Here is a 27,779-nt window from a genome sequence, read left to right on the forward strand (position 1 = left end):
TCTAACTAAAGACGACGTAAAGGACTAGAAAACAAAACGGTTACAGAAAAAAACACGTCTGTTATAAGTGCTGACTAGACTTAAACACGGTACATGTTGTAGTAAGGCATTTCGTGACCCCAACTCGTCGCCAGGATGAGGCGTTCGACGCTCTAGAACTGATAATACGTACATGGTACCGAACCTATAACGATGTCACAAGCGGCATACAGGGAACAAAGTGAACATCGCCCGTGTACACCACCCTTACATCTTGCATGCAAATATAAAAAGAAACAAAGCCAACGCTCCGTGTACAGTTAGATTATGTATTCATTTACAGAAAGACCATAGCAAAAGTGATCCCGACATTGCTGGGAATTATATATAAATACTTTTGTCTCGCAATATTTACATAGGAGATTTAACAACCAGTACTATTAAATATGATTCTATTTTCACTGTCACAGACTTTCAATACAAATTTCTACGATGAAAAAGTAACAACAGATCTTCTCCCGATTATGTTAGTAAATATTGTCAAAACTTGCACTCTTGCGTCTTCGAAACGATGTCATTACTTTTTCCTCTCTCGAAAATTTTTCTTTTTCTTCAAAACAGAAATGCTTTACACTACTACAATATATTACAAGAAATAATTCGTAAAAAATATTTTTGGTACGTAGACTAGGTGCTCTTTTGGGCACTCTGCCAAATTTTATACCTACCCCCGACTTTCAGAATCAACTATTCTTTACACAAAAAATACCAAATGGAAATGGAATTTTGTACATTATCAACTATTTCTAACGTACTGAAGTACAGATACTTTCTTTTTGTTTGTGCTAAAATAGAAACTTTTGACTTTTTTTACCAAAATATAGCGTCATTTTGATATTTTACATTTTTTGTGAAGAAAGTTCAATTCTCTGTATTTGACCTGTATAACGACTCTTTGTTCTTTGATGAATTAACAGATCACAGATTAAACCAAATGATCACATTAATGCTATGATTAAAACTCAAAACAAACTTAAAAACTAGATTTTTTTTCTATTCTAAACAAAATTTCAATCTCAATTACATAACCTAATAATAAAACAATTCTGAAAAATCTTAAAAAGTCTATTCTAACAAAAAAAAAAAAACTTCCTTAAAACTACAATATAACAATTTGTCAGTTTGTATTTACAGGCAAATAAATACTTATCAATAAATAATTTTGAACCAATTCAATGACTAGAAAATGAGGTAAAATACAGCCTTTGTTGAACGTAAACCATGATAACGGAATGTAAAGAGGTATGGATCGTTAAAAAAATTCGTTCCGTAATTATTATTTGATGATAACTTACATAATAATTTGTCACTCACCCTGGGGCAAGTCGAATTATAAATTTCGACTAAATAATACTGACTGGATCCACGGTACACGTAATCAAATAAATAAATAAATAAATAAAACGAATAAATAAATAAATAAAAAATACATTAACAATGGAAATAAAGATTGTAGTAACACATTTTTGGTGGATGATCGTATGCAGTAACCGAACACAACGTCTTGCCAATGAGATCACTCGAAAAGTTTCGTGAAGAGCAGGATTGAAGAAGAATTTTGTTCCACGGTCAAATACACAACTTGTCGGTGGGTCTACACTATATCTAAACTCTAGGAACGCCGTCACTGTCAAGTGTCACAGCATCAACAAATGGCGGTCACGGAATGCATGTCACAAGACATCTTCCTGATCGTCGATGTCATTGTCCAAATCTATATCCTGATCGGGATCGTCTTGCTCTAACCCCGGAGACATCTGTTGGTGGAGTATGGTCGTAGAAGCAGATTTGGGATCTTCATCCTTCCACTTGTCCATCGATCTTCTTCGGGCGTTCATAAAAAAGTTACCCACTGTCGTCGGCTCCAGACCCAGTTGTCTAGCTATGGTAACCTGCATCTCCTTCGAAGGCCTTTTCGTTTCCTGCAATCGATGCCAAAGTGAGACGGTCCCGACGCCGGGCCGCAGATTTACCTTAAAAATAGCCTGCAGAGTACGCCGTTGGAGGTCGGTGAAAACCAATCGGGGCTTCTTGGGTGTGGGTAGTTGCTCCGAACTGGTCGTATTCTCCTCTTTCCGTTTGCAACCTGCTCCAAAGAAATTTCTAAAGTGATCCGTGTTGCGCAACAAAATTGTCAGGAATCGAGATTCTTTCTCATATTACTACTAATCACCGTGATGATTCACCATGGCAATAGCGAATGACGTAAATTGAAAAAGAATATCTATCGAAGGGTACCTAATAATCAAGATACTTACTGCCTCGTTGTGGGATCTGCGCAGCTGCAATAGAAAAATAACTAATATTAATCATAACTGCGATGGAAAAGTTGTAACGAAAGATGCACCGATGTAATTTTGATAAAGAGTGAAGTCTGTGACCCAATCTACCCCATCTAATAAATTTAATTTACTCTGATAACGTTACTGTTAATTAGCAACCTTAGCTAATCAAGTTTGTATTGAATTTCCTATTGGTCATTAATTCGCGAAATAGAAATTGGATTTTCTCTCACTCTGTCTTAATTGTCTGACTTGGTCAATGGGACGTTCCAAGATTAACTGTTCATACGTCCAATTAAGTCCGTCATAATTTCCGAACAACGAATCCACTACCTACCGAATTACGGGAAAAAATAAGCCGACTCGATGGAAAATTATTCACGAACAACAAGCCGAACCGGATCATCGAAACGTTTTTAATCGTGAATTGATCGCTTTTTCGTTAATCTAGGAAAGTCACTCGGCAAAAGAGAAAATGAGGGAAATCACCAAAAGTGCCAAAAGTGTCTCCACCATGCATCACTCTCGAGACATCAATTTCAATTCTGATACGAGATGGGGTTGTAACAACAATCGGGCTATAATAAATAGTACATAGTACATAAAACATGCTACCAAGACTGAATGGATCAATTTGAATCGAATCCATGCAATATATATATATATTTTTATTATGAATCGACTAACATAAATTCATGCAAAATTTTTTTCGCGATACATCGAGACAGACAGACAGCAAAACTCACAAGCACGAAGAGGAGGATGGTTTCCTTCGTTTGGGGTTGACTGCCCTCACGTTTACATTGCGCATCTGGCAGTCTGCAATGAAACAAGAGAGAAGTCAACAATGACAACAAAACAATATCAGTCCAAAATGTCTTCTCAATGCACACAACTCCTCTCAAAATTAATAATAAACAGAGTCTAATTTCACTTTCTCTTGAAAACATTATTATTTTAAGTCTGTCTCGATCGAATTTTTTGCCATTAAATCGCACCAATCGGCACGATTCGTCAATATTATAAGCGCATTCGAATTTATCGATAGAAATTTATGTTATTTCGTACTGTATGCTTTAAAAGTGTACTAACCCATGCCATTAAAACGGGAAGGGGGGAACTGTACAGGGAAATATCAGCCTGAAGTAAAAATCAATACTTTACCTATAGAAGAGTTTCTACACTACATTCGACTAACCTGAACTTTACATCGATAAGATTAACATTCCCGGCGTATTTCTGTTAACGTTACGTTTTTTTTTTGGCAATCTATTAAAAATCAACCGTGAAATATTATTTTTTTAAATTATGACATTACGTAACTTTGTTTGTTCGTGTAAAACGACAACAAATTCAAAATTTAATAATTAATAATGATGACGCTGAGAATAAATTGGCAATTCGAATTTTTTTTACGTGCTCGAAGCGAACAGAGATAGTAGTAGTAGGTAGTATGTGGTAAAAAAATCTAAATTATACACGTGGATGGAAACTTGAGGAATACAAACGAAAGTTTTTGACCACGGGAGAAAAATTGAAAGGATCGTCGAAATAACGACGAATTGTTATTTTTTTTAATGGCAAAATACCGGTGTAACTGCAGTGAGTTAAAAGAAAAAACAAATTGGTTCGTGAAAAAAGTTAGAGAAAAATAAATAAGGGGTTTAATTAAAAATGAATTCTAAAGGAATAATGCGGTTGAAACAGCATGACGTGTTCTTTGTGGGTGATTTTTGTGTTTTAAACGTAATTATTTTAATTAACAAGGGTGTGCATATGTGTGTGAAGCCTAGCAAATGTGGTCGGGTATAAATGCCATGGTGTAAAAAAGTAAACGAGTGACGGGAAATGGATGGTTTCTTATTTTAGGCACATGTCCAGAGGTTTTAGAAGGTTTCACCGGTAACATTATAGCTTAGTCAGTTGAGAAAACGCGAAGAGATTAGAAGAAAACGCGGTGGGAATCTAAACGATAGTAGATGCAATTGTTGTGAACGACCGCCAAATAATGGCACGAGAGCATTAAATTTCGTCCCGTCGGGTGCTTTGAAGGAATCTTGAATGAGTCGACCGTTTGTTAGAAAAAAATTGAGCAAAACTAGTTTGGCATCCTTTGAAGAGCGGCCTATAGAAACGACAAAGGGTTTATAAGGAATATGAAGGAACCCCTTGTGAAAGTTCAACGTACGTCACGTCAGTGTGCCGCGTTCTAAATACAGGGTCGGTTTGCAATGTAGTATAGATAGGGTAGATAGGAGAAACAATTGTGCGAGGTGGCACCCGTCATGTGGGTGTCGTCATTAATACAAACCTGCAAGACGCAGGGCGGACATTCTTTGAAATTCAGGTTCTTGTAGCCATTTCCACATCCTCCGAAACGTTTCTCGACCGGATTTGAGTTTGGACCAAGGTTTCGGATTTCGCAGTAGGTCGGAGAGCGTGCCTTGTGACCTACAAAGCACTCTTTGGGCAAAAATAGCTTGGGGTATGCTGTAGCGTTTCAGTTCTGCGCTAATGCGTTGAGCTAACTCTTTGGTGTTGATCTCCTCGACATCGGCGGCTATTGCAGGTACACTTAGGGCGCCGGAGGAGGCGTTTTTGGAGGATATTTGCATGGCCACGGCGGGTTGGGGTTGCTGTTGCTGTTGTTGAGGTTGTTGTTGTTGTTGTTGTTGAGGTTGCGGTTGTTGTTGTTGCTGTTGGGATTGTTGTTGAGGTTGTAAACTGAGCACGGGCGGCGAGGGCGAGCAGTCGCGCTGTTGAGGGGCGGCGATCTGGACCAGCGTCGGTGGGTGATGTTGAAGACCTAAACCGTTGAGAGTGGAACCACCGAAGCCGCCCACCAGAGTGCCATCGGGTGAGTTCAACGAAGCCGACGGAGGACTTAATTGCGGACTTTGCAACGAACGCGCAACGAGATCTCTCTGTTGCGCTCCGTAGGGAGAGTCGTATCCTGGTGGGGACATGCTTTTCTGCGGGGACGGCAATCCGTTCTGACTGTAGGCGCTTTGGGGGCTGATCGGGCTCGGTTGCTGCTGCAGGCCCATGCCGGGAGAGGAGTAGTTGTGGGGAGGTGTCATGCCCATGGTGGGCATCGAGTAGGCCGCGTTCACGTTGACACCCAAACCTAAGCCTATTCCTAGGCTGTTGTTCTGCATGACCGTGAAAGACCCCGTGACATTGCCGGCGTGGCCGTACGCAAACTTATCGGACATCGTCGAGATAGGGGGCAGGGGTTGGAGTGGAGTGAGGGTCGCATATGAAGAGCTAGGGCTGTATCCGGGGGGCGACAGCCTGCCGTTCACGGAGGTTAACGTCTGGTAAGTGGGTTCTGGCTGCATTCGAAAATCGGCAGCGTCGATCATGTTGGCTACGCTCACCGAGGTCGGTGACAGCTTGCCAGGACTCAGAAGTTCAGAGTCTCGCGAGTCGTCCTGGGGCTGGACTATAACCGATAGAGGACCTTCGGCCTCTTCCTGCTTGACAAGACGCCTCTCCACCACAGCACGCGACACCAACCTCATGCGGACGGTCTGCGTCTCCATGCCGCCACCGGCCGCATGCGCGCTACCATCAGGAGAATCGACCGGATCACCCAGTGCCTGCTGCTCGATCATGTCGCCTATATGGTCCATCACGAGGGTTGGCGGCTTATCGAAAAAGCCATGGCTTGGCGCCGCGACGTCGTCCCCCGAGCCGCCTCCGGCAGCTGCCCCTCGTTTCTCACTGCACTGCACTGCACAACCCGAACCGAAACACTTCGCGCTTTGTTTACGACGTCGACCGCTTCGTCACCCTCTGGAAAGGCTGTCCTCCGCCTAGCACAGAAGCCGTGAGCCCTTCGGCACTGGCACTCATGGTCGCGATCCTCTAGCCTCCTCGCATGCTCACTTCGATTGCGTACCCGGAGCCCGTACCGATTTTCTCATTGGACTCCGATTTCGATTGGTATCGGTGGGGAAATTGTTACTCGCAGCCGGTCGATAGTGAATTGAATGGGGGAGCGCGCGACGCCAGGTGGTTCTGCGCGCGACCCTAGTACCTACCCTCGTGCTGCGCTCGCCGGCCGCGCGTCGCCCTCCTCTCGCCCCGAAAACGGGGGTAGCAACCGACACATAAACGTTAAACGCACTAACGCCACATACCCCTTCGTGCACGCAACGGCCAACGGTACGCTGTACGCTTCACCTTCCGCCGGTGGTGGTGCACTCTCACCCCCGCGAAACTTACGTTTATTAAAACCCACTCTCCGCTCGCTCCCTCTCCGTGACACGGCCACCGTATTCTCTCACGGAATCACCCTCGCCGCTTCAAAGACTATCTACCCCAAAAATACAAACAAACAGAGCGACATCTACGCGATAAATTTAAATTTGTAATTTATCATTTTAGCCGCCATTTTTTATCATTAACTATTCACCTGCAACAAGCACGCCACTAATTCAACATTTCAATTATGCATCAAAAATTAAATTATCGCTCCGGACAAAATGTATCTTAAAATTCGTTAAATATGAATTAGCTCGTGCCAACCGAACACGTCACGCAATTTATTCGATTCTCCAATTTAACTAAAGTCGATTTTTTGGGAAACTCCTCTCCGATAATCTGTAAATAAAGAAATCATTTGTTTTTCCATTTCGTTCAGTATGTTCCCGGACCAACCCTGTACTACGCCAATGGATTTCGTCGTTCGCTTATCGAATTTCGGATCGATAAAAATTTTCTAAATCATTACAGTTTACTGTAACGGTTTGATCGCTTCACGACCTGCTGTATAGGATCGCTTAATTAAGTGCGTAGTACCCTACCACTATCTGTTGTGGACTTAGAAAATCGTTAAAAACGTGTCGCAATAAAGAAATCGTTTTAAAATGATTTTTGTCGAAGACGTTGTCGTTAAAATTAAATTTGCAACGTCATGAAAAAGTTACAACTCATTCCGAGAACTGGATCGAAAGTTTAAACTTTCTTGATTGTGCGCCAATTATTGGTTTACAAATAGTCAGTCGTAAATATTACGGGGAAAATATCTATGTATACTACATATACATATTAATAAAATAATAAACAAATAAAAATAAATGCAACGGAATCGATAGTCTAGAGTTTATTAAAACGAAAATAAATGTTATAGAATATCACCTATTTGAAAATAAATGATATTTTACAAGGAGGCAGTAGGATTACCAGCCCTGATGAAATTGGCAATATTCACAGCCATAGAGCATTGCTTGTGAAACGATCACAGTTAAACAATGCGTATTATTTATTATATTTTACTTTATAATAAATGCTGAAATATAAAGCTACAAACAAAAATGATTAGGTACACTGCTATCAATATTAGACTATTCGACAAATTCGCAAAGACATATACAGGTCAGTGATGTTCCATTCGAATATTCAGATACAAAATGTTATGAATACAATAAATGAACATATGACAAAAACTTTCGATTTCATAAATGATAAAGTAACAATAATTACGTGTCTGGAACAAAAACTAAAATAAAAGAAAAACAAACAATGAAATGTTTTAAATATAGAAAATAAATTTTTTTCTTTCCAATAAAACAGCACATAAATGAATAAAGTGAAAAAAAAGTAAAAACATAAAACGCCTCTAACATTCCATTATTTTATATTTCCTTTGAATGAATATTAAAAGTCAAGTTAAATTATTGCTAAAAACGATACTCTAAAAATACTTTAAAGTGAGTTAAACTAATACTGATAACATTGGAAAACAAATTCACAATATTGCTTGCAAAAATGAAGTATTCTATTTTGCTATCACACCAAAACATTTACTAAATGCATGAGAACATATGACGTCATTACAAACAGTTGAATTATTTCACAAGTAGAATTACAAATATAAAAAGGCTGAATATGTAAAAATAAAGGATTATGAAAAATGCCATCTTTGAATTTGTGTATATAAAAAATAACAAAAAAGTATGTGTAGGTAAATGTAACTAATAAATTATTGAACTGAATAAATAAATGAAAATATTTACATATGTACAAATATCACTAGATTATTAAAATTATTGAAGCACAACTCTTAAAACCACAAATATTTTAATCACAACTTTTTTCTTTTTCTTTTTTTTGTGTTTATGAGATCAATTTGCTGAGCACCAAACCGCAACTGAAGTAGCCATTAAAGATTTTGAATTGTATGACATGACAGTAATATTGCAGATGGATTAATGAAGAGAAAAAAACATGAATTATGAACACATAAATACAAAAAAAAAATAGATTTCCTTAAACTAATCACGCTTCAGTCTACTTTAATGACTGACCTGTATACAATAAATAACACACTTACATACAGTACAAAAAGGAATAATAGGGTGGCATTTCATCTATATTGGAGATTACTGGAAATGTCCAATATAACGTGGCCACAAGCGTATGTCAGAGTATTACAAGAAAACAGTCTTAAAATAGTCTGCCTAGCCGCAACTGCAGACTCGAATTTTAGAACACTTTAGGATAAAAAAAATATATTCATCACACCTGACTAATAATTGGTATGAATAAAAAAAATGTTTTAGAACCTGAATAACAATATAGTGTAAATGATATTTACAGAAATTACCTAAAATAACAGAATCACTTCATATTCAATAAATTAATATTTTCTTGAATACAATGGTTAGGCTGTGGTGCCTCAGCAACTTCACTCATTTCGGTGTGTAAAATAAACCCGTTAACGTCAGCGGCTAATTTAATTTGTTTACTGTCACTAGCACTGATCTTGTCCGTAGAGGATCTCTTACAGTTAACTTTATTTATACCTTTCGTTTTCAAAAGAATAGATCTTTGAGGAGGCACGGTGTATGAAGCAGTTTTACAATTAGCGGATGAAGTGGCCATTCTTTTCGTACTAATAGCCATCTGTATGTCGCTTCTTTGATACTCCAGTCTCTGATTTGAACTGAGGATGGCCCCACCCACTTTTCTCGCCCCGTACGTGGGGAGTATCGTCGGTTTGGGATGAGATTTGTACAGTTTGATGTTCGACGAGGGCTCCGGCAACGTCACGAAGTAGCCGTTGGGAGGTGGACTGTGTATGCGTTGGGGCGCCTCCACAAACACACTGTTCTCCTTCTGAATAAACTATAAAATTGATCAAATCAATTAAAATACCGCAATCAGTGTACCGATTTATTTACACATGCAGCATCTTCATGCGACATTGTGTTAGTAAACAGGATCCAGTATGTTACAGAGAAACAATTTGCACACACTAGAGAAAGAGTCGTTTCTGCGGCCATCTGCCACCTTATCATTTTGACTCACCTGTGGAATTCTTCATTTATAAACACTGAGTAATCGTATAACAAGCCGAGCATATACACAGATAAGATCCAACAAATCGTTTAAATACTGATCAAATTTCAAATGACGAAAATTTGTCCGAAAAAAAAAAATCAAAAGAACCACTCATTTTGTGTGTGCAAATTTGTGCAAGAACAAATAAGTGCACTAGAATGTAGAGACTAGTAGTGAAAACAAGCTCTCTGTGTCTCAACGAACTATCTAGTCTAGATTAAATGAAGGATTCTAGTGATGAAACTTACTTGAACGGGAGTTACAACAAATATTGGACTGATCGGATTAAAATACAATACAGGTGAGCTTTTAGTAGATAATGAAGTTTCAATAGAGCAATATCCACTTTCCAACTGATTAGAGGGATCGTCACTCTCAACTTCATCATGCAACTCATTCTATAAAATTAGACAAATAAACACTACTAGAAAACCAGGTGAGAAGTCAGGACTTACCTCTGGAAGGTCGGCCAACGTGATCGTAGACGGAAGAGTCGGAGTCGCAATGAAATCTGGAACTTCATCTGTATTTTCACTTACATCACAACTAATTGGTTCAGATTCGATGAGGGGGAACAACAATTCGGACGTCGGTTTTGGTTCGATGGCTAGCAGATGAGTCGGCGAGCGTCTTCGCGATTCTTTTTCCTTGGCTGCTTTCTTCTCCGCTATCAGCACGTGGATATTCTTGCTCCGACCAGGCACAGATTTTCTCAACTGAATCTAGAATTGCACTTTTAGACAACTGACCCCGAATCGAAAGATCGCTACCTTGTGATTAGAACAGGTAATGGACCTGGTGCAAGGTCCTTTCTGACCTTCGACCACACCACAGTGGATGTCAGGATCATACTCTCTAAGTGCTTTGGTACTCTTTTTTGACTTTTTATGCCGACTATTGCCTGAAGAGGATGTCGAAGACGCCGCGTTTTCTTCGACCGGAGGAACTTCATGCAGAAGGATGGGCGATGGGGGTAGCGGAGGCGGCGGCGGCGTGGGGGGTGAAGCCACTGAGGTACTCGGAGAGGGTTCCGCTACATCGTTTATTTTGGGGGTCGAATTTATGGGGTCTGATATAGGAAGCACATCAGGGACTAATCGCGAGACTTGAGGCGGGGATATATCAGAAAATTTTGAAAGTACAGGGGGACCGGGTGATTCCTTCTGGAAGCAAATCGTTGAGAGATCTGTTATTAGATGAAGCGAGATGTTTACTTTGAACAAGGGTGGAAGAGGCACTGATGACCCTTGTAATTTTTTCTTGCTTTTCACTTTTTTCTTCAATTGTTGAGACTGGATTTTGCCTTTACCTGGACAGTGATCTTTGTGGCTCGCCACAACTTGGGGATTAAAGACTTGTTCGCACACTCCGCATGTGCTATAAATTCTATCTTCCATTTTAGGGTGGCTGCCATAGAGGGATATGTAATCCCTCTGGAGAGAGTATACAGTTTTTTGGGGTCGGTGACTAACATAATTGTTTTCTTCGTTTAACTCTTCATGCACTGTGCAATAAATTACTGTTCTACATTTTTTATTTGGCGCAAAATTAACGTTACCTGAAGTTACGTCGCCTAATTGGTCTAACAATTCCCACCGCAACACGTCTTCGAGGGTATTTTCAAAATAGTTGTCCATCTTAGTCTTCTATTAAAACACACTGATTAACATAACTATAAACAATCTGTGACGGCAATCTGGCTTATGTTCAAGTATCGGAAAATTAACCTCAAAATGTGTTTTTATAAAAATATAAAAGTTTGAGCAAATTTTTTATGACGACGAAAATTATACAAAAATTACTTGTAAAAACCGATTAATTTGTTGTCTTGCACTAACATCTAAGACCGGTCATCTTTAAAGGCATCTGTTCCCCAAGACACTCAACATTGTTGACGTTATTTTGACTAATTTATCCAGCCCAAACCTTACCCGTTCAATAATTTTCTAAAGTGGTTTATTTTTGTGGTTTTATTTTATAATTTAAAATTTATTAACTTTAAAGGATCTGCTAGCCTTCTGTCATTTTCTTTTCGGTCATTACTACGTTTACATGCTACGCATAAACGACAAGAGAAAACAACCGACAAAACAGAAATCTACGTCACATCTATCTGCCATCTATTGCTCTAACCTCGTCATTAAATCCAAGACGATTGCAGGAAATTTCCAATATTAAACTAAAACCGAGAATTGGAAATAAATCTAAATATAGCCGACACGAACTTTGGATTCACCATTTAATTTGCAAAATTACCAGAAAATGAATATTAAATTGTACTTGACGTGTTCGCAGCAGGTTGACTTATTTGTTTATTTATCGTCATATCTATTAATTAGGTAAATTTTTGTTACATCAACTTCCCTCTGGGGTACAGCGTTGACTTCCAGTTTACGTAGGAATTAAAAAAGTTTTACGTGCACGGATATACTGACCTATGATGTTCTGCACTGAGACGTTAACTTCTTTAACAAGACGGAGGAGTTATAGAACTTTTTTAGTTACATCGAGGAAATATATTGGCGTTAACACTGTGTTATCATGATATCGGTGATTACACTTTTGTTTATTCACCTTTTATATTCTAAATAAATAACCTGGAACACATGCATTCTAGCGTAATACATGGAAAACTAATGATGAATCAACTATTATTGAACACATGTAATCACTAAAATGTCTGAAATGTAAAATATAAATACATATCAGTTCAAAAGCATGCCACTTACTCTTGATTGTTGCCACGATTAGATTCTATTAAACAATATTTGATTTTATAATATCATATAAATACATGCGGATGTAATAAAATAAATAAAGAAAACAAATAATACAACGATATAAATTATAGGAGTAGGTATAACTTTTTTATAATATACATTTTTTCACAATCCAGGTTTCATTTACGTCCCTTACAATTTTATATATGTACCTACATATTTAATTCATTAATTGTTTTCTCGATAATTAAAGTTTGTAGGTAATAATATAATTTTTGAAAAAAAATGCTGTTTACCAACTAGCCACATTTAATAACTCAAATCTTGAAATTACAATACAGATTTAAAAAATATGGAATTGTAATCAAAGTATTGCTTTGAACTAACACAGGTTTTATAATATTTTTTGTTAAGTATATATAATTCATCTGTCTATAAAATTAAACAACGTATAAAATAATAATTTATTATTTTTTAATATTAATAAATATATTAACACAATTGCCATAATTTACAATAATTTTATGAAATTAACAAATAATGTGTAATGTTGGTTGTATAACACCGCGGCATATATTCACTCTGGTGATAAATATTGATCTCCTATAATCAAAATATTTTAAGAACGCAGTTAGAAGTTGTATTAAATATAAAGTGATGTTCACTATCTTTATTGCTTGTACATTTGGCATAGATACATATCCGTTACAATTACATTTAATTGCGTTTTTAATTGTATGTATTTGAAAATATTTCTTTCTTTAAACATCGTTTGACGACAAGAATCAAGGCGAGAATCTTGCAGTTTCTTTGAATCTGTTTGTAGTCATATGTCAGTTATGTCACAAAATTTTAATTCACTGTGTTCCAAATTAGCGTACCTATTTTTTGATTTACGATAAACGAGTATCTGTAATACTTTACAAAAAAGTGGAAACAATACATACCTGTTTACAATTGGTGTGTAAATAAATTCAGTGCATTCGGTTCGTACGAGCATTGAAACTATAAATTGGTTAATAATTACTCGAGCCTATAAAATGCAACCACCAGCAAGTTTTAACTATTTTATTTTTTGTATCATACATATACGAGTATAATAAAATATACGTGATGTCTGAAATAAGTTGTTGACTAATAACAGAAAATGAAATAAATATTAACGAAAAAATTATAAAACGTCTGGTTGTACTTTGTCTTACATCTCTTGACTTTTGTATATCAACATGTTGAAATACAGGACATTATTCAACTTTTAAAAACAGGATACAGTGATAACGCTTCAACACGTAAACGGTGTACAATTATTAGTTTTTATTTTTAAGAATGAAGATCAGCAATACTCTTATTCTTCATTCGAATTGGCAAATTTTAATGAATAAGAGACGTAAAATATATCAAAAAGTTTGTTTAAAACCAAGATTATACAGTATGTCCCCGAATTGAGTTTACAAGAGGGAAACATTTTTTATTTTTGATTTTACGCAAAAATTTCAGAGGAATAACATTTTTTGCTTCACTTGAAACCCCCATTCCTGATATTAAAAAGTCTATTTCAACACAGAGGAAGACTTAACATTAAACTAAAAGAAAATGCAGAAAAAATATTTTCCTTTTTTTTTGAAAAAATCAAACGATAATTGAATGTAAAACTATTCTATTAACTCTGCGCCGTATTCTGTACATAATTCAACCCTACATCGAAGTTTAAGATTCTGAATACCCCTGGGTGATACATAATGAAGTGTTGGGAAATTTTTTATTAAATTTTGTAATTATGTGACGAAAACCGGTCTAAGACAAATTCTTTGTTCTAAAGACAACATTTTGAAATTATTTCTAACAGTGATAAGTGTTTGTCAAAAACACGGCGAATTGTAATAAAATTTATAACGTAAAAATTAATTCTAAGTCCAAATTTTAACAGAAAATGTTAATTTAAGAATGAACTATGTAAATACTGAGATTTTAATAACAGAAATGGAGGTTCCAAATGAAGCAAAAAATTTAATTCCTCTGAAGTTTTTGCGTAAAATAAAAAAAAATCCTCTTGTAATACATGTACATATTTTTAAATAATTTTGAAAATGCATTGTTTTGGAAAGGCAAGATTTTAACACGTAAAATAATAATGAAACAGGGTATAATATAAATGGGTTATTTCTTTCGGAATTTTAAATTTAAATACAACAAGACTGAAGTTGTAATATCTATAATAAAATTGGTTTATTGAGTGGAACCAATTAATATACACATCATTAGTGCGTTTATAAGTGAAACATTAATTCTAATCAAAGACTCAAGACAACCAGCAGCTTGTCTCATCGTCTATCAAGTAAAACGATTTAAATAACACAATTAAAAACAATCTTGGTATGACGAACGCCATTGTGGTGTATAGATGGTTGCTCTGGACACTTAATTTAACACGCTAAAAGATAAATAGTGATTTTTAAAAAGTACAATTTCAAACTCTAAGCGACGAGTACAGTTTTCCTATAATGGGCTCTAAATAGGGATATTTAAGTTGTAAAAGGCTTAAATTACAGACTTGCGAGTGAAAATAATCGGATAGTTATTTAGTAATAAACTAAGCGATCTGTTAAAAAAGGACGTCGGAAAAAAGCAAACTGTAAACGTAATCAAATATATACTTTTCATGATTGCAAATAAAAATAAGAGACGTAAACTGAGACCGTCCAGTCTGGTTGTCTGACCATCTTTAGCGGAGATAATCATAAGTTATGATTCAAAAAGCGCCTTTGGCATATTCACTGATTCTTTAAAATGCGTTAAAATACCAAATTAACCTTCAGATTTTATTTGTCTTTGGATCACTTTTTTAAGCATACTTTATTTAATACCGGACTCCTTGTGCAAAGCTACTTGAACCATAAAAATACCAACAACACTGATAAATTCTTATTAGTTCGTTTCACTTATGCAAAATAGACATATTTACACAGGGACGGACCGGCTGACAAACCCAGACTCACAAACACGACGATCGCCGTCGCGTGCCAAATCTCAAAAAATTTACCAAAAACTGCTTTCGCAAGAAACTGCGTCGCTAATGACGAATTTTTAATCCTGAATTAGAAATTTTGCGAAACAGTTAAACCCTTTTAAACATTTTTGTCGCATGTGTTAAGTTATTACCTCGAACATGTGGTACTGATTATGAATTTAGATAAATACGTGGGCTGTACGGTTCTGGATACACAGCAGAGCACCTCTCCCTAAATCGCAATTTAAAATAAAAATATTCATAATGTAAATATACAGAACGTATCAAGTCGTATAATCTGCTTTTCATAACAATGTGTGTGTAAAATTTTGGTTGCTATTTATGCAGGTGTCCTAAACTTCATGCTCTATTATCTCATGATCTCAAATATCCATTCTCTTATTCAAAAATTAAATTACGAAAATACTTGTAAAACGATAGCAATAAATTAGAGTTTAAAAAAAATCCTTTCTGATTTTCGTTAGTTTAGAGATACCAGCCTTTTCATTAAAAATCACTCAATTAATCTAAAAATACGCAATTAACACGGATTGTGTCTGAATCACTAATTACAATACTGTCCACAGTTTTTTATTTATCAGTTAATTCTATTTTTAATTTTATTTCTGGAAGCGACGATCGAAAGACAAACACGCTCGTTCTATTTGAGGAGTTCTAGCAAGACAACATTTATCTGATTTTTTCGTACTCTCTGACAAAATAAAATACGAGATTGGCACAGATCTTCGAAGGCATCATACTTCAAGATTTATTCATTTAAACTGGTCTCTCATTCGTTCTCATCGATCTACAATATTAATTCTGCTATGCAATCGTATCAGATTATTTGTGCTGGTTTACACACTTAGTAAAAAAAAATCAATTAAGCTATGACAGTCTAAATGTTTGAATGATTGTTTTTTATTAACAGGATTGACTGATGTTTTAAGTTGACTAGAATTTATAAATGTGGTGACAACATAACACAATGAACAACTAGATACAACTTGGAGAACTTTCAAACGGAGCTTGAGGCTTGAGCGGTGTTCAGTGTTGTTAAAATCTCTAAAGAAATCGATAGAAAATATTCTATTTGTGTGATGGACGTGTGTTGTATTCAGGGTGCACCTTTTTGAATTAATTTTTACTTTTACTTTTGGAGTGTTGTTAATCAGTTTGATCGCATTTAGAACGTTGGTCGAGAAGTAGTTTTAGCTTGTGGAAGTAGGACTTTTGTTTCCATCTAGCAATGGTCTACAAATTTGTGGTCGTAAATTTAGTTAGTTAATTAGTGTAAAGAACGATTGCATAAAATATGTGCAGGTGTAGACTAAGCAAGACTGGTGGTGAATAGCGTGATAACCGTAAACGACACTCGAGTCCTGATTGTTCTCGTTCATTCATCTGGAGATACATTCACACCTTTAATAGAGTCTGGCCGGGACTGTTGTGAAAAAGCCGCCACCCGTCACTTGGCACTCGGTATCGGACCTTTTCACACTTTCGCCCCTTGCGAAGCGTATGCACGTGATTCGGAAAGGCAGACCAGGAGGAGGAAATGCAACTTGAACCCTTCGGCCTCGATCGGATCGTATTTTTGTTTGAGTTTTCCCGAACAGTCAGTTTCGCCGTGGTGATTTATGATAATTGTCTAATGCACGGGTTCGATTAGTGTCGAAGGTGTTAGGAGGTTCCGGCCTATCTCGAGCGAAGGTGGTCTAGAGGCAGAGGTGCGCTGAGAAATGAAAACTTATCATGTCATAAAGTTAGGCACACCTAACTCCGAGGGTTATATTGATATGGACGATTTATGGCGGATACGTCATTAAGATTAACACCTAGACCGTCGTTTGTAAATGAAACAATATTCGATGAAAAGCAATCAATAAAGAAATTGTTATCCGAATTTCATTGTCTTATCAGCGCATTTAGGAGGGACAGGTAATGTACGAGCATGACGGCATTACGCCATGACCGGTTATTTTACACAAGAATGCTTTTAGCCAATATAGCTCAACCATTTACATAAAATGTTCAACGTCTATAGGATATTTTACTTTGTTTCTTGTTAATTACCAACGGCTACAAAGAACAGCCCTCCTCATAAACATGTAGACATTGCCAAATATATTACCTAAGTACCAAAACTGGTCGAATCAATTCGGCATTATTAACACTCGATTCGGGAGTTGTTGTGCTGCTGTGTTCCCACAAACCGGAAACTTTTTAACTGGTTTTATCCGATAACACCACCTCCCCTCGTCAGTTTTAACTAGAATGAACGGCAACAAAAGATTTAAAAAATTACTACACAAACATTCCAGCGTAATTCAACGATCTGACTGACGTCCTGGCACCTGACACCTGTCATTTCCGAACTAATCCCCAACAAGAAAGATCGATCAAATCAATCAGTATAATGTCAGACAGGGTGAATCTCATAGACTGACCCCGTTCTAAACTCGAACCCCATCAATACTAGCGTTATTCGACAAAATTTTTCCATAAATCTCGCAACCACATCAGAATTCGTCTGCTACTAGAACAAAGAGTCGAGTCTAGCGAGGGTGTAGGTATATTGATGTAGGTATATATCCCTGGAACGGTGGAGTAGTGTTACCTTGTCTTCATTGTATTACTTTAAGGGGGCATGTAAAACAATAAGTTGCAGTCTATTGGTCCTCATCGTCACTGCGCCATTGTGGTGTCGAATTACGACATTTGGCTTCGTCGTCACTCCTATCCTTCTTCTTTTTTTTTGCACGGTGTGACAAGATTTTCTGATCAAATTGGAAGACATTTCTAACGGTGTCGGTCACCATAACCCCATTTCTGGTTCGCCGGTGAAGATGAAAGTTGTGCGTAATATGGGGATCCGGGGCTCTCCCGGATTTTGTTTCAACGTGGGCGGTTGTCAACATGGCTGCCAGGATTGCAGAAAGCCTATTGGTCGATGGTCGGGACGCCCTTATCGCGTCCAAAGTTTGTGCGTTTTCACGCATCACACGTATTGCGTACATGTTTTCCTGCTATATACCTCCTCACAAGGCTATTACCCTTGTACGAGGGGCTGAGGAAGCATCGACCACACACGATAATTTCACCGTCCGTTGAGCTATTCGTTTCGAATTTTAAGGAAAATTTGCCGTAGATGGAAGAAAACGTAAACACGCTTCGACAACGTTTGATGTCGGGGTCTTGGCCATTCCTCACGACGACCGATTCTGGTTCGTCGTGATGATCGGGATTGGTGGGAAAGGGTCGGTTTTGTTTTCAGAAGCTCCACTTTGACATGTCATCACCCCTCGTATATTTCCGAAGAGCCTAATGAGAACAGGAAAAGATGGGAATCTGATACGCGTTTACCGAAGGCATCGATAAATTATCGTGTGATTTGCATTGGGATTTGTATCGAACTATTTGTTCCGAATGCTTCTGGACGATATGCATATACACACATACTCGACTAATTAGGAAATTTATTAACAGGCTCTAGTCGGATGCCATTATCAGATCTAGATTGGTCGGCCGTTAAACCCAAATTGTCTCTTCGTACTTGGGTCCGCGTTGGTCGTTGTTATTTGCGTGGCAACGTCGCCGAAAGGGTTGGAAGAAGAACACATTTCAAGTTTCCAGTAATTACGAGGAACGTACAACCTCGTTAAATAGATTCGCTTTTCTGCACTTTGTGCCGGTCGAGTTTTTTGCGTGTAATTTTCCGCATCCACGTACGCAACCTTTGCATTGCAGAATCTGCATCGATCGTCGTGTTAATGAAAAGGCTGGAGCGGCCCACTTTCAATTGTGGAGACTTCAGAAGGGGACATCAGCAAAAGCAGCAGAAGCAGCGCAAGGTGGACTGAGCGCGCGGAAAACCTACAAGCTGAAAGCTCCACTCTTGACGGAATATTTTGCAGGTTACTCTACATTTTTGTAATCGGATTATTTGCGAAATTAATCAGTATTTGACGAGAACGAAATACCTGAAAGCCATCTGTCAAATTATTCTGAGAAACGACGTTTCTCCCTGCGCTGATGCGACGACCTCCGATGATATATCGACAATTACTGTTGATAGAATTCGGGTTATACTGGGGATTTCTGAATGCTTCTTTGACGATGGTCGAGTTGAAACGGGACGAGGGAATTTCTAAAGTGGGAAGGAATCTCGTCAGCATTAAAAACCTCGAAATGACCGAGGGCTTCAACGAACAGTGACAAATGTTCCAAAAAAGGGCTTTCGTTGAGAGCACGGAGTCTTTTTTGGGATCTGAGAAGCACCGTTCAATAGACACTCAATTAAGGGTAAAAGTGCATTCTGGCGTGGCTTTATTTAGTACATTTAGCTGCATCGATCTGACAATGAAACCTCAACTAGCATGTAAAGAGTATTGCCGCCAAATAACTCGACTAATTAACAGCTATTCACACCTTTATCGCCCTTCACATCTATCTCACGTGCACATTCAGTTCGGTTTGACATTGCTCGACGTTCGAGTGGCCTTGTAAGAATTAAATAACACGTCGAAGCCGTGCAAGACTCATATATCGCAATCAGATATGAAGTCATTAAAGTATTCAATACTCCTAACATGTCCGATTTGAGAGTCAAGAGTCGAGAGTATTCACTTCGTAATTCGACCACGAGGGTGGGAACGTCCAGATGGACAATTCGCCCGGTTTGGATGTAAGAGCCACTCTGCATAAATGCTTGTTATTGGTAATTGACAATGATAGATAGACCAGTTACTGAATTATGTAGTACAAACTGCTAAGTTCTTATTGACGGAGACCGATCGTCATCGATCGCCGATCGTTAAAGAGACCATTATCTAGTAGCAGGTCAATAGTCAACTCGCTGGCAAAAACCAGACGATCCTCGTCACAAAAACAAAAATACTATGTCACCGCGCTTTACCACTTTCAAATATCACTCAACGATTTCAGTTTATAAATAAAACTCTTCTTTGGGCCGGTGAAAAAAAATCTTCGAACAAATAGTTAGCGAGTGTGTACCGTTAGAACCTAATTTTAAGCCTCCATTTAACATCTGCTTCGTCACATTACCTCCACACGCCTTTTGCAAATTAATTATTGACGTAGTCGGGTAAAAATTTTAATCAAAATTCAACCTAGCGGAAGTTATTGAAATCACGAATGCGTGTCGCACTTGTGCTTCATATTACAAAGTCATGCAACCGATTCTCTCGACATTTACTTGTATGTTATTGTGTCCCGTGGCTGCGGCGAAGAAACTTTTCGAAACGGTCGCACTTGTGAATTTCTTTTAATTAACGATTTTCACGGTAGCACGTAATTAGAATAAAATATTAGGAATGTTCGCCGGTACGAAAAGAAATAATAACCGCGATGGGTGTCTGACACAGTGAAGAATGCCTAAAAAGGTCATTGTTGTTGATGGTCAAATCTGATACGACACAGGAAGTGTCTAATAGCCGAGAGGATAAAATGTTTATTATAACTTATTAGATCATCAATTCCTATTAATTATTAGGCCGGATATCTTCGGCTCGGTAAACTCGCAGCGCAGCGTGTTATTATTCGACGAAATCAAAGAAAATTTCACGATTACGTCGCAGGTTCACCTTTTACGTATGCAAACGACGGAATAAAGTGGCCAGTGATTTGTTATGTTATTCTTTCGAGGTGACTTAGTTTCGTAACTATGGAGAACTTTGTGATGCGTGCCTATCTCGACTTCTCAGCGAACGTCATTATATAAATTGAAACTGATAATACCTGTCCTGCTTGTTGCTAAAGCAACCGTCAATCCTCACAAACATTCGACTAATATAAAGGATCTAAAAATGATACGGCAAAGTTTGCCATGAAATGGCAATTAGGGTGGTCTAAAAAGGACGTCGCGGTAATGGACATAAGCGGATGTCTCCCTTTTATACCTTCCGGATTAAGGATGCGTTCGCGTATGATTTCAGCTGCATTTCAAATGACTAACGACATTAAATATTCAACAATGACACAAACGTATCATTCGCGAAATGAAAATTTAATAAACCCAAAAATAGAAATCTGCACTTACCTCGACGCTGTCCCGGTCTCCCCCTCTCGACCATTTGTAAAACATCGTTGTTTCGTAGTTTGGAGAAAGGAAATAAAAAAGAATGAACGAACAATATTTACTTTGTGTACCTGTTTATTCTCAGTGCCTCTACAGTTCTACTTCTAGTCCATATATTCTCACAGATAACTTAAAAACGTCGAATTGTTATGCCGGATGAAATGATGCACGTACACGCGTGGAGTGCTGCTTGCTAGTTGTTGATTAAAGAAATATTTCTCTGGTCGAAGTCCACGCTTTTAAATTATCAGCGATGTAAATACATACAACAAGGCATCATGAAGAGATATTTTATACTGAACGAGTCGTTTTTAGATTTAGTCGGTGAGTTTTTATCAATATACATTAATATTTTTGTAAGCACCGGATTACAGAAAGTTCGAGTGCTACATTATATAACATGACATCTGGTTAAATGTGTACAAAAATTACATTTTCAAGAGACGCACGATGATTTTGAAGAAGTAATATGATAACATGAACGCGTACAGTTGTTAAGTAGTAAAATAAAAGTAAATACTGGCTTGATTAAGTGCGATTAGTACATGCACCCACGTTAGGTGAGGTAAAAATTAGACACCAAGGAATATGGAACATGAACGGTACAACACAAACTTATCGATTAAGAAAAAGCACAATGAAATATAATACTGTGAAGAAACTATTACAGATTTATGAAATTACACAGATCGAGTGTCGGATTTGTTAAATATGTATTTGGCCACTCGATTCGGTAATTTTCGGTTGGCCCCAACAATTGAGATGACGATAAACGTGATCGACATCCTACACTGATGTTTCATATGAACTACTGTAGAGCTCTGACAATTCCGATCAGACAACCATTTACTTTTACACTGCATTGTTTACACATTTTTTTTAAGAGAAGTACAAAATATTTCATCCATTAAATGAACATACAATTTATAATATCTATAACACGTACGCTCTACACTTTATACAGGTCTTTGCTAAACGACACACGCTAACTATTTCATAGTATAATAAAATACGTTTTAAGACAGACACACCCAAAAGCTCGGATAAAACAAATTTAGACTTCAAAGTGTGTAAATTGGGTAAACAAGACCTAAAATTAGCGGGAATGTAAGTTAACTAGTTAAGTACTTTGAGAGTGGAAGAACTAAATGACACCTTCCATAAACCGGTAACGGCAATAAAATAAAAATAAGTTATACAATTCCTGTTAAAAATAACGAGCAATTACCATTTGCAGTTCCCAAACTTTTAAGTGTTTCAGTCGGCATTTTTGGGAATTATTAAGGACTACAAGAAGCGTTTCAATGACAATATCACTTTTATGTACACATACGAAATCACCTAATTACTACTCGCGAATTTAAAAACGAGAAAAATCATAGTAAACTAGGTATTTTAGATATTAAAAATTGCACAAAGTTTGACGTAGCTGCGAGAAGTAATTAGATGGTAGAGTCTCTTTGAGTCTTTTAATACTTTTATCACACCAGCTTCGCGCTGAAAAAAATTCATAGCACTTAAATTAACGCACTATTTTTATCTACAAAAATTGGCTTTTTTGCGCAAGTTTCTTATAAACAAAACTATTTAGAGTGTCGCCGTTATACACGCACTCGCGGACACGTCATGTAATAATTTACAGTATTTTACAGATAAGTGTCAACATGTGTGAACGTGGAGCTGGAGACGAGCCCTCGCTCCCGTCCTCGTCTTTTAGCTCACCGCCATCGAATGACGGCTATACAAGCAATGACTACGAGAAAACTTGGAGGACCCGCCGACAACCATACTCCTTTGCTATACGTCAACTCCTCGTTTTTCATCACTTCGTTCGGATGCTTCTCGTACTCGTCTGCATGAAATAAAGAAAAGTCACCGGACGTCCTCTCGGAAAAAACATCTAGACTTACTCATTTTCTTGGTAGGTTTCCTGGTCGGCGGAGCGTCCGTCCTGGCGACCCACTGGGTTGTCGACGACGACGTCACTTCGACCATCGGACGGCGGACGTCGGGCCAGCCCAGCATCGTAGAAGAGGTCGATGTCGCCTTCGTCGTGAAGTTGTTCTGGCTCTGGTCGGGGGCGCAACACACCTTGAAGACGATCTTCATGTTGTTCGTGGAGCAGCGCCCCCCTATTCGCCGATGCAGGTCGTCCTTCGACGACGTCGCTGAAACGGCGACGTTGTTGTTACAACCGTGAACTGGCACCGACTCGATCTTTTACTTACATATAAAATAGTAATCTTTGCCGGGCAAGAACTCCAGACCGCCAGGTTGAGGTGTGAAAGGACGAAATGTGATCGTGAAGTACATCAGCTTGTAAGGTTTGTCGCATATGGCGATGATTCTCGGATTGGGGTTCGTGATTCTGCACGTTTCGTATTCCTCCTTTGACACGTTGTAAATAATGTACTTTTCTAAGTCATCTCCGTAAGTCCCCGGCGTGTATACCGGACAGATGATGTTGACTTGGTCGTATTCAAATTGGGCGTTACCCTTATTTACATCGATGATGTGGTCAGTGTTGTCGATGCGAAATCTGAAACAACAACGAAACCGTCTGTGGATATCGTGCAACACCGATTTCGTCTGGCGACAATAATTAGAGCTCAAAGGAAAACGAATCGACTTGAATAACGCGAAGAAACGAGCGGAAAAGGTACAATAAAAATTAATAGTTTTTTTTTTTTCTAAATGATACGAATGAAATAAACATGTAGTTGTATTGTTGCGCATAAAAAACAATGATTTGCAGAAAATATACAAAGTGGTCGTATAAAGAAACCCAAGCGTTGTAATAATTAAACTACTTTTAAAAGGTATGAAAAAATACACCTGTGTGAGTGTCGGCTTTCACATCGTGAGATCATGACGGTTCATCGGTGGTAGGTCGGTAGGTGTCGACTGACGGGGGAGAAAGACGTAATGGGGGTTTCTACCGAAGGGGGTCTAATAACTACTCCGTCCCGTGGTGAGATATATTGGTAGCCGCCCTTTACTCTGACCGCTCTAAATTAATATCGTCGAGCTTGTGTACGCCATGTCGACAGATCAATTGTGTCTCCTGTATGCAAATATCAAAAATGCGTCACGAAATCCGCACAATCCATTTTTACACGACCAGAAGACCACGATCAGTAACGCCGTCAAACCGTCAAAAAATTAAACCGGTTAACCGTGCGTCGGCAACCGTTTTGAACGGTTTTCAAAATCGACTCGCAACCGTGACGAGTCGAAAATGTGAAAACCGTTCGCTGGAATGATGGGCTATTTTGGAAACCACGAGCTCTGAAAGAGGGACACCCTGAGAATGAAATTAATAAAACACGTATCACACTTGACAGATCAAATGGATTCGTTACATTTTACACGTTTCGCAAAACTTTTTGCGGAAAAAAATTGAATTTAAAGTTTTGACTTATTCGTTTTGAAACCGAGTGAAACCATGGAAGATTACGTCAACAAATTGTGTTAATTTTATGTTTGGCTTCAATTTATCTGCTCGCGGTACTTTCTAAAGAAATGGAGAAATTGTATTACTGTAAAAAGCGATCACTGAACCATACTCAAATTACAATAAGTATTAAAAAATGATATATTTGAAAGTGTTAGCTATGTTATAAAAAGATGATATTTTGTCAGCATATACCTGCATACATTTAAAAAAGTGTGTTTGTATTAATTTAAAATTACCAATTATTTCGATGAATGATGATACCCGTTCTCATAACATACGAGTGATGGGTCATTCTCTACGTTGTAGATTAATTGTATTTGAAAATGCAAATAAAATCATACAAAAACGCAAATGTTAATACTCGTATTCAAATAAACTAAAAAATCTATGATATATGTATCTGAAATGTTCCAATTTGGCAATGGAGTTTCTTCAAAGAGATCCCTTTTTAACGTTTCAATCTTTGGAAGGTACACTTCTTAACGAGTACGAGTAGATATGTATATCGGGTGTGTCAAAAAGGTCGGATAAACTTTTAAGCATAGCTGGGAGGTATTTCAGAAATCTCTAATTTGAAGGAAATTTTTTTGTGCAGACATCGTGTAGCCAGTAACTCTTTAAAAATTAATGACCAAAGCGGCAACATTGCACTATGTTACCTCAATAGCGATAGTCGAAATTAGCATCAAGTACAAATATTTCCTTGGAAACCAGAAATAGATATTTTTACAACAATTAAAAGGAAACCATAGAAATATTACAATGTTGTCATATGCTACTGCACATTTAAAGCACTTTTATCCACTAAATTTAACTTGATTAAAACTTGAAATACTTTTATGACAATGTAAACCATACAACTAATACCATACTTAAGTGATCTAATAAAGGAATTTTTAGTTTCAAGTCTTTTTTCTGCAACTGTTAAAGAGGCCATATACATACTATTAAAAAAAGATAGTACCGATTTTTTTATTATTTTTTTCGGTATCTATGAATAGTACTTAATATGTGCTCGGTGGCCGCATGGCTGTCGGAGACAGTGCTCCGAGGTCGCGGTGCCGGCGTTAGTGGGTTCGAATCCCACCGAAGGGGGAGGATTTTTTCGAAGGAAGGAAACACCGCCGGGCCATGGATGTGTGTGTATGTCTAGTAGGGGCTGACGGTAGGGTGGTGGAAGGAAGAGCGACACTCTCCCGACACCACCGCGAGGTCAGCAGGGTTCAAATCCCAGGCCGGATGGCCTCCCATGGATGTTGTGTGTTGTGATATTCGTGTTGTGTCGTCCAGAAAAAGGAGAGGAGAGAGGGTGGGCGTAGGTAGCCGGGGAAAGTACCCCGGAGTCCCGCCGCACCACAAAGGAAAAAGAAACCAAGCCGACCGTAAAAGGTACCTGATAGGCCTGTTAGGTGAAAAGGGAAAGGCAAAAAAAAAAAAAAAAAAGTGCTAAAAAGTTTATCCGACCTTTTTGACACACCCGATATAAAGTCCATTCTCTCAAAGATTTTTTGTTTCAGAACATCTGTATCGTAAATTCTCCCTAGATCAGGTTTGTGGTTATGACAATTATTTTCAAAAGTCAGGTGTAAGCAAATTTTATACCAAAAGACAAGAAAGACAAGAACATATTCAGTAATGGTTTTTACTTCAGAACATAAAAGATTATGTCATCTTATTTTCGGAATGGTGTTTTCAATCACGGAGATTGGATATACAGCGCTGGTGCCTGTTTGACCGAGTTTTGGCAAAAATTTCCAAATTTAAATTGAAACGAGTACATATATGCAACCATCTGTAGAAATACGTCCAAAATCTCAAAGACTTCTTTGATATAAATAATTGTTGATAGCACAGTAAGTACAAAACGTCTAGGCATTTTATACAGTGCATGAAATTAAACGGCAACTTATCAAGTAGAAGATATTTTATACGTTTTCTAGGCATTCTACAGGTCATTATAAATGATTGCAGTCGAAACAAACCATGCCCATGATATGGAATTTTTGCCGCCTCACTGTGAACTGTCAATTTTTGTTACTGTCAGTGTCACTTTTTAGGTGAAGAGTGCGGTGATGAGAGTTCTATTTATTTCTTTCTAAATTGATTGAATCTAAGAATATTGAGTTGTTTTACAATCAATTTAACTCCTGCGTGTGAACGGTGTCTATTCACTTATTCATAATTTTTTATATGGAGCGGCAATCATAAATTTTACATTCAGTTTTTACGCCAATTTGGACTACAATAATTTATATGACGCTGTATATATTGCAAAACATTTTTTTAATACCTTTCTCTAAAAAAATAGCCATTTAGAGCGGTTGAAAAAAAAACGCGTTAAAACGCTAGCTACGAAAAATTTTAAACACGTTTTTCTCGAAACGATATTTTTTAAAATAGCTGCCACAATATCTCAAGATTTACTCAACCGATTGATTTCAAATTTGGTGTGTACCTACCTACCTTTAGTGCACATGTCACTATCAGAACCAAAATTAAATGAAAATTTACTTTTTCTAATTTTTGACCCGAGCAAAAAAATCAATACTTAATTTTCAAAATGCCCTCGTTCCACCAATTTTTAACATATTTTTTTCATTTTTGGTACAGGCTGTAAGCACACTTATACTGATTAAAAAACTTATTCGTTCCTTTTTTTGAGTGGGGCAGGACTTCTGAAATCATACCATTTGAAATTTTCGTTTTTCGTAGATGTACTTATTCGTTTATACTCGTAATAAGCCTAATTGTACATTTATTTGTTTGAAAAAATTCATGTCGAAACATTAATAAAGTTTACTCACATAAAATCGACAATCAAGGG

At 37.6% G+C, this 27,779-nt stretch overlaps 3 protein-coding genes across 12 annotated transcripts in view; all 3 read right to left on the reverse strand.

Moving 5' to 3' along the window:
- Positions 1-294: 294 nt before the first annotated feature.
- onecut lies at positions 295-6,584 on the reverse strand. Of its 4 annotated transcripts, none has more exons than XM_069060467.1 (5): positions 4,633-6,584; positions 3,068-3,140; positions 2,298-2,321; positions 2,013-2,125; positions 1,824-1,961 (listed from the first exon to the last, which is right to left on the reverse strand). In XM_069060467.1, exons 1-4 carry the CDS (start codon positions 5,954-5,956, stop codon positions 2,014-2,016), a joined length of 1,533 nt encoding a protein of 510 aa, XP_068916568.1. In that variant the 5' UTR covers positions 5,957-6,584; the 3' UTR covers positions 1,824-1,961; position 2,013. The 4 variants fall into 4 exon arrangements, with proteins under 4 accessions (XP_068916566.1, XP_068916565.1, XP_068916568.1 ...); XM_069060466.1 differs by having other exon boundaries at positions 2,013-2,128; XM_069060465.1 differs by lacking the exon at positions 3,068-3,140 and having other exon boundaries at positions 295-1,961; positions 4,633-6,582.
- Positions 6,585-7,418: 834 nt separating this feature from the next.
- On the reverse strand, positions 7,419-21,588 carry LOC138139704 (ataxin-7-like). 7 transcript variants are annotated; one of them, XM_069060118.1, is made up of 7 exons: positions 21,460-21,588; positions 11,230-11,317; positions 10,886-11,175; positions 10,442-10,831; positions 10,127-10,393; positions 9,920-10,069; positions 7,419-9,455 (listed from the first exon to the last, which is right to left on the reverse strand). In XM_069060118.1, the coding sequence occupies exons 1-7, from the start codon at positions 21,502-21,504 to the stop codon at positions 8,949-8,951; spliced, it is 1,737 nt and encodes a 578-aa protein (XP_068916219.1). In that variant the 5' UTR covers positions 21,505-21,588; the 3' UTR covers positions 7,419-8,948. The 7 variants fall into 7 exon arrangements, with proteins under 7 accessions (XP_068916219.1, XP_068916218.1, XP_068916222.1 ...); XM_069060117.1 differs by having other exon boundaries at positions 10,442-10,834; XM_069060121.1 differs by lacking the exon at positions 21,460-21,588 and adding an exon at positions 12,107-12,408 and having other exon boundaries at positions 10,442-10,834; positions 11,230-11,314.
- Positions 21,556-27,779, reverse strand: part of Ephrin (ephrin) — a 69,965-nt gene continuing 63,741 nt past the window's right edge. Inside the window, exons 2-4 of the mRNA XM_069060124.1 lie at positions 23,727-24,037; positions 23,409-23,666; positions 21,556-23,350 (exon numbers count right to left, since the gene is read on the reverse strand). Coding sequence (XP_068916225.1) covers positions 23,217-23,350; positions 23,409-23,666; positions 23,727-24,037 — 703 coding nt within the window. The 3' untranslated portion in view covers positions 21,556-23,216. The remainder of the gene's footprint in view (positions 23,351-23,408; positions 23,667-23,726; positions 24,038-27,779) is intronic.

Source organism: Tenebrio molitor, chromosome X, assembly GCF_963966145.1.
Source record: "Tenebrio molitor chromosome X, icTenMoli1.1, whole genome shotgun sequence".
In the NCBI taxonomy this organism is placed as follows: domain Eukaryota; kingdom Metazoa; phylum Arthropoda; class Insecta; order Coleoptera; family Tenebrionidae; genus Tenebrio; species Tenebrio molitor.

Excerpts from the sequence above, each read along its gene's own strand:
- onecut (XM_069060464.1), bottom strand. The coding sequence starts at position 5,956 with ATGGACCATATAGGCGACATGATCGAGCAGCAGGCACTGGGTGATCCG. Across the intron at positions 2,322-4,632 it reads GTCCGCCCTGCGTCTTGCAG|CTGCGCAGATCCCACAACGA; the intron begins GTTTGTATTAAT and ends TTTCTATTGCAG. Across the intron at positions 2,129-2,297 it reads GCAGATCCCACAACGAGGCA|CAGGTTGCAAACGGAAAGAG; the intron begins GTAAGTATCTTG and ends ATTTCTTTGGAG.
- LOC138139704 (XM_069060117.1), bottom strand. The coding sequence starts at position 21,504 with ATGTTTTACAAATGGTCGAGAGGGGGAGACCGGGACAGCGTCGAG. Across the intron at positions 11,318-21,459 it reads GAGACCGGGACAGCGTCGAG|AAGACTAAGATGGACAACTA; the intron begins GTAAGTGCAGAT and ends GTGTTTTAATAG. Across the intron at positions 10,835-10,885 it reads CTCTTCCACCCTTGTTCAAA|AAGGAATCACCCGGTCCCCC; the intron begins GTAAACATCTCG and ends ATTTGCTTCCAG.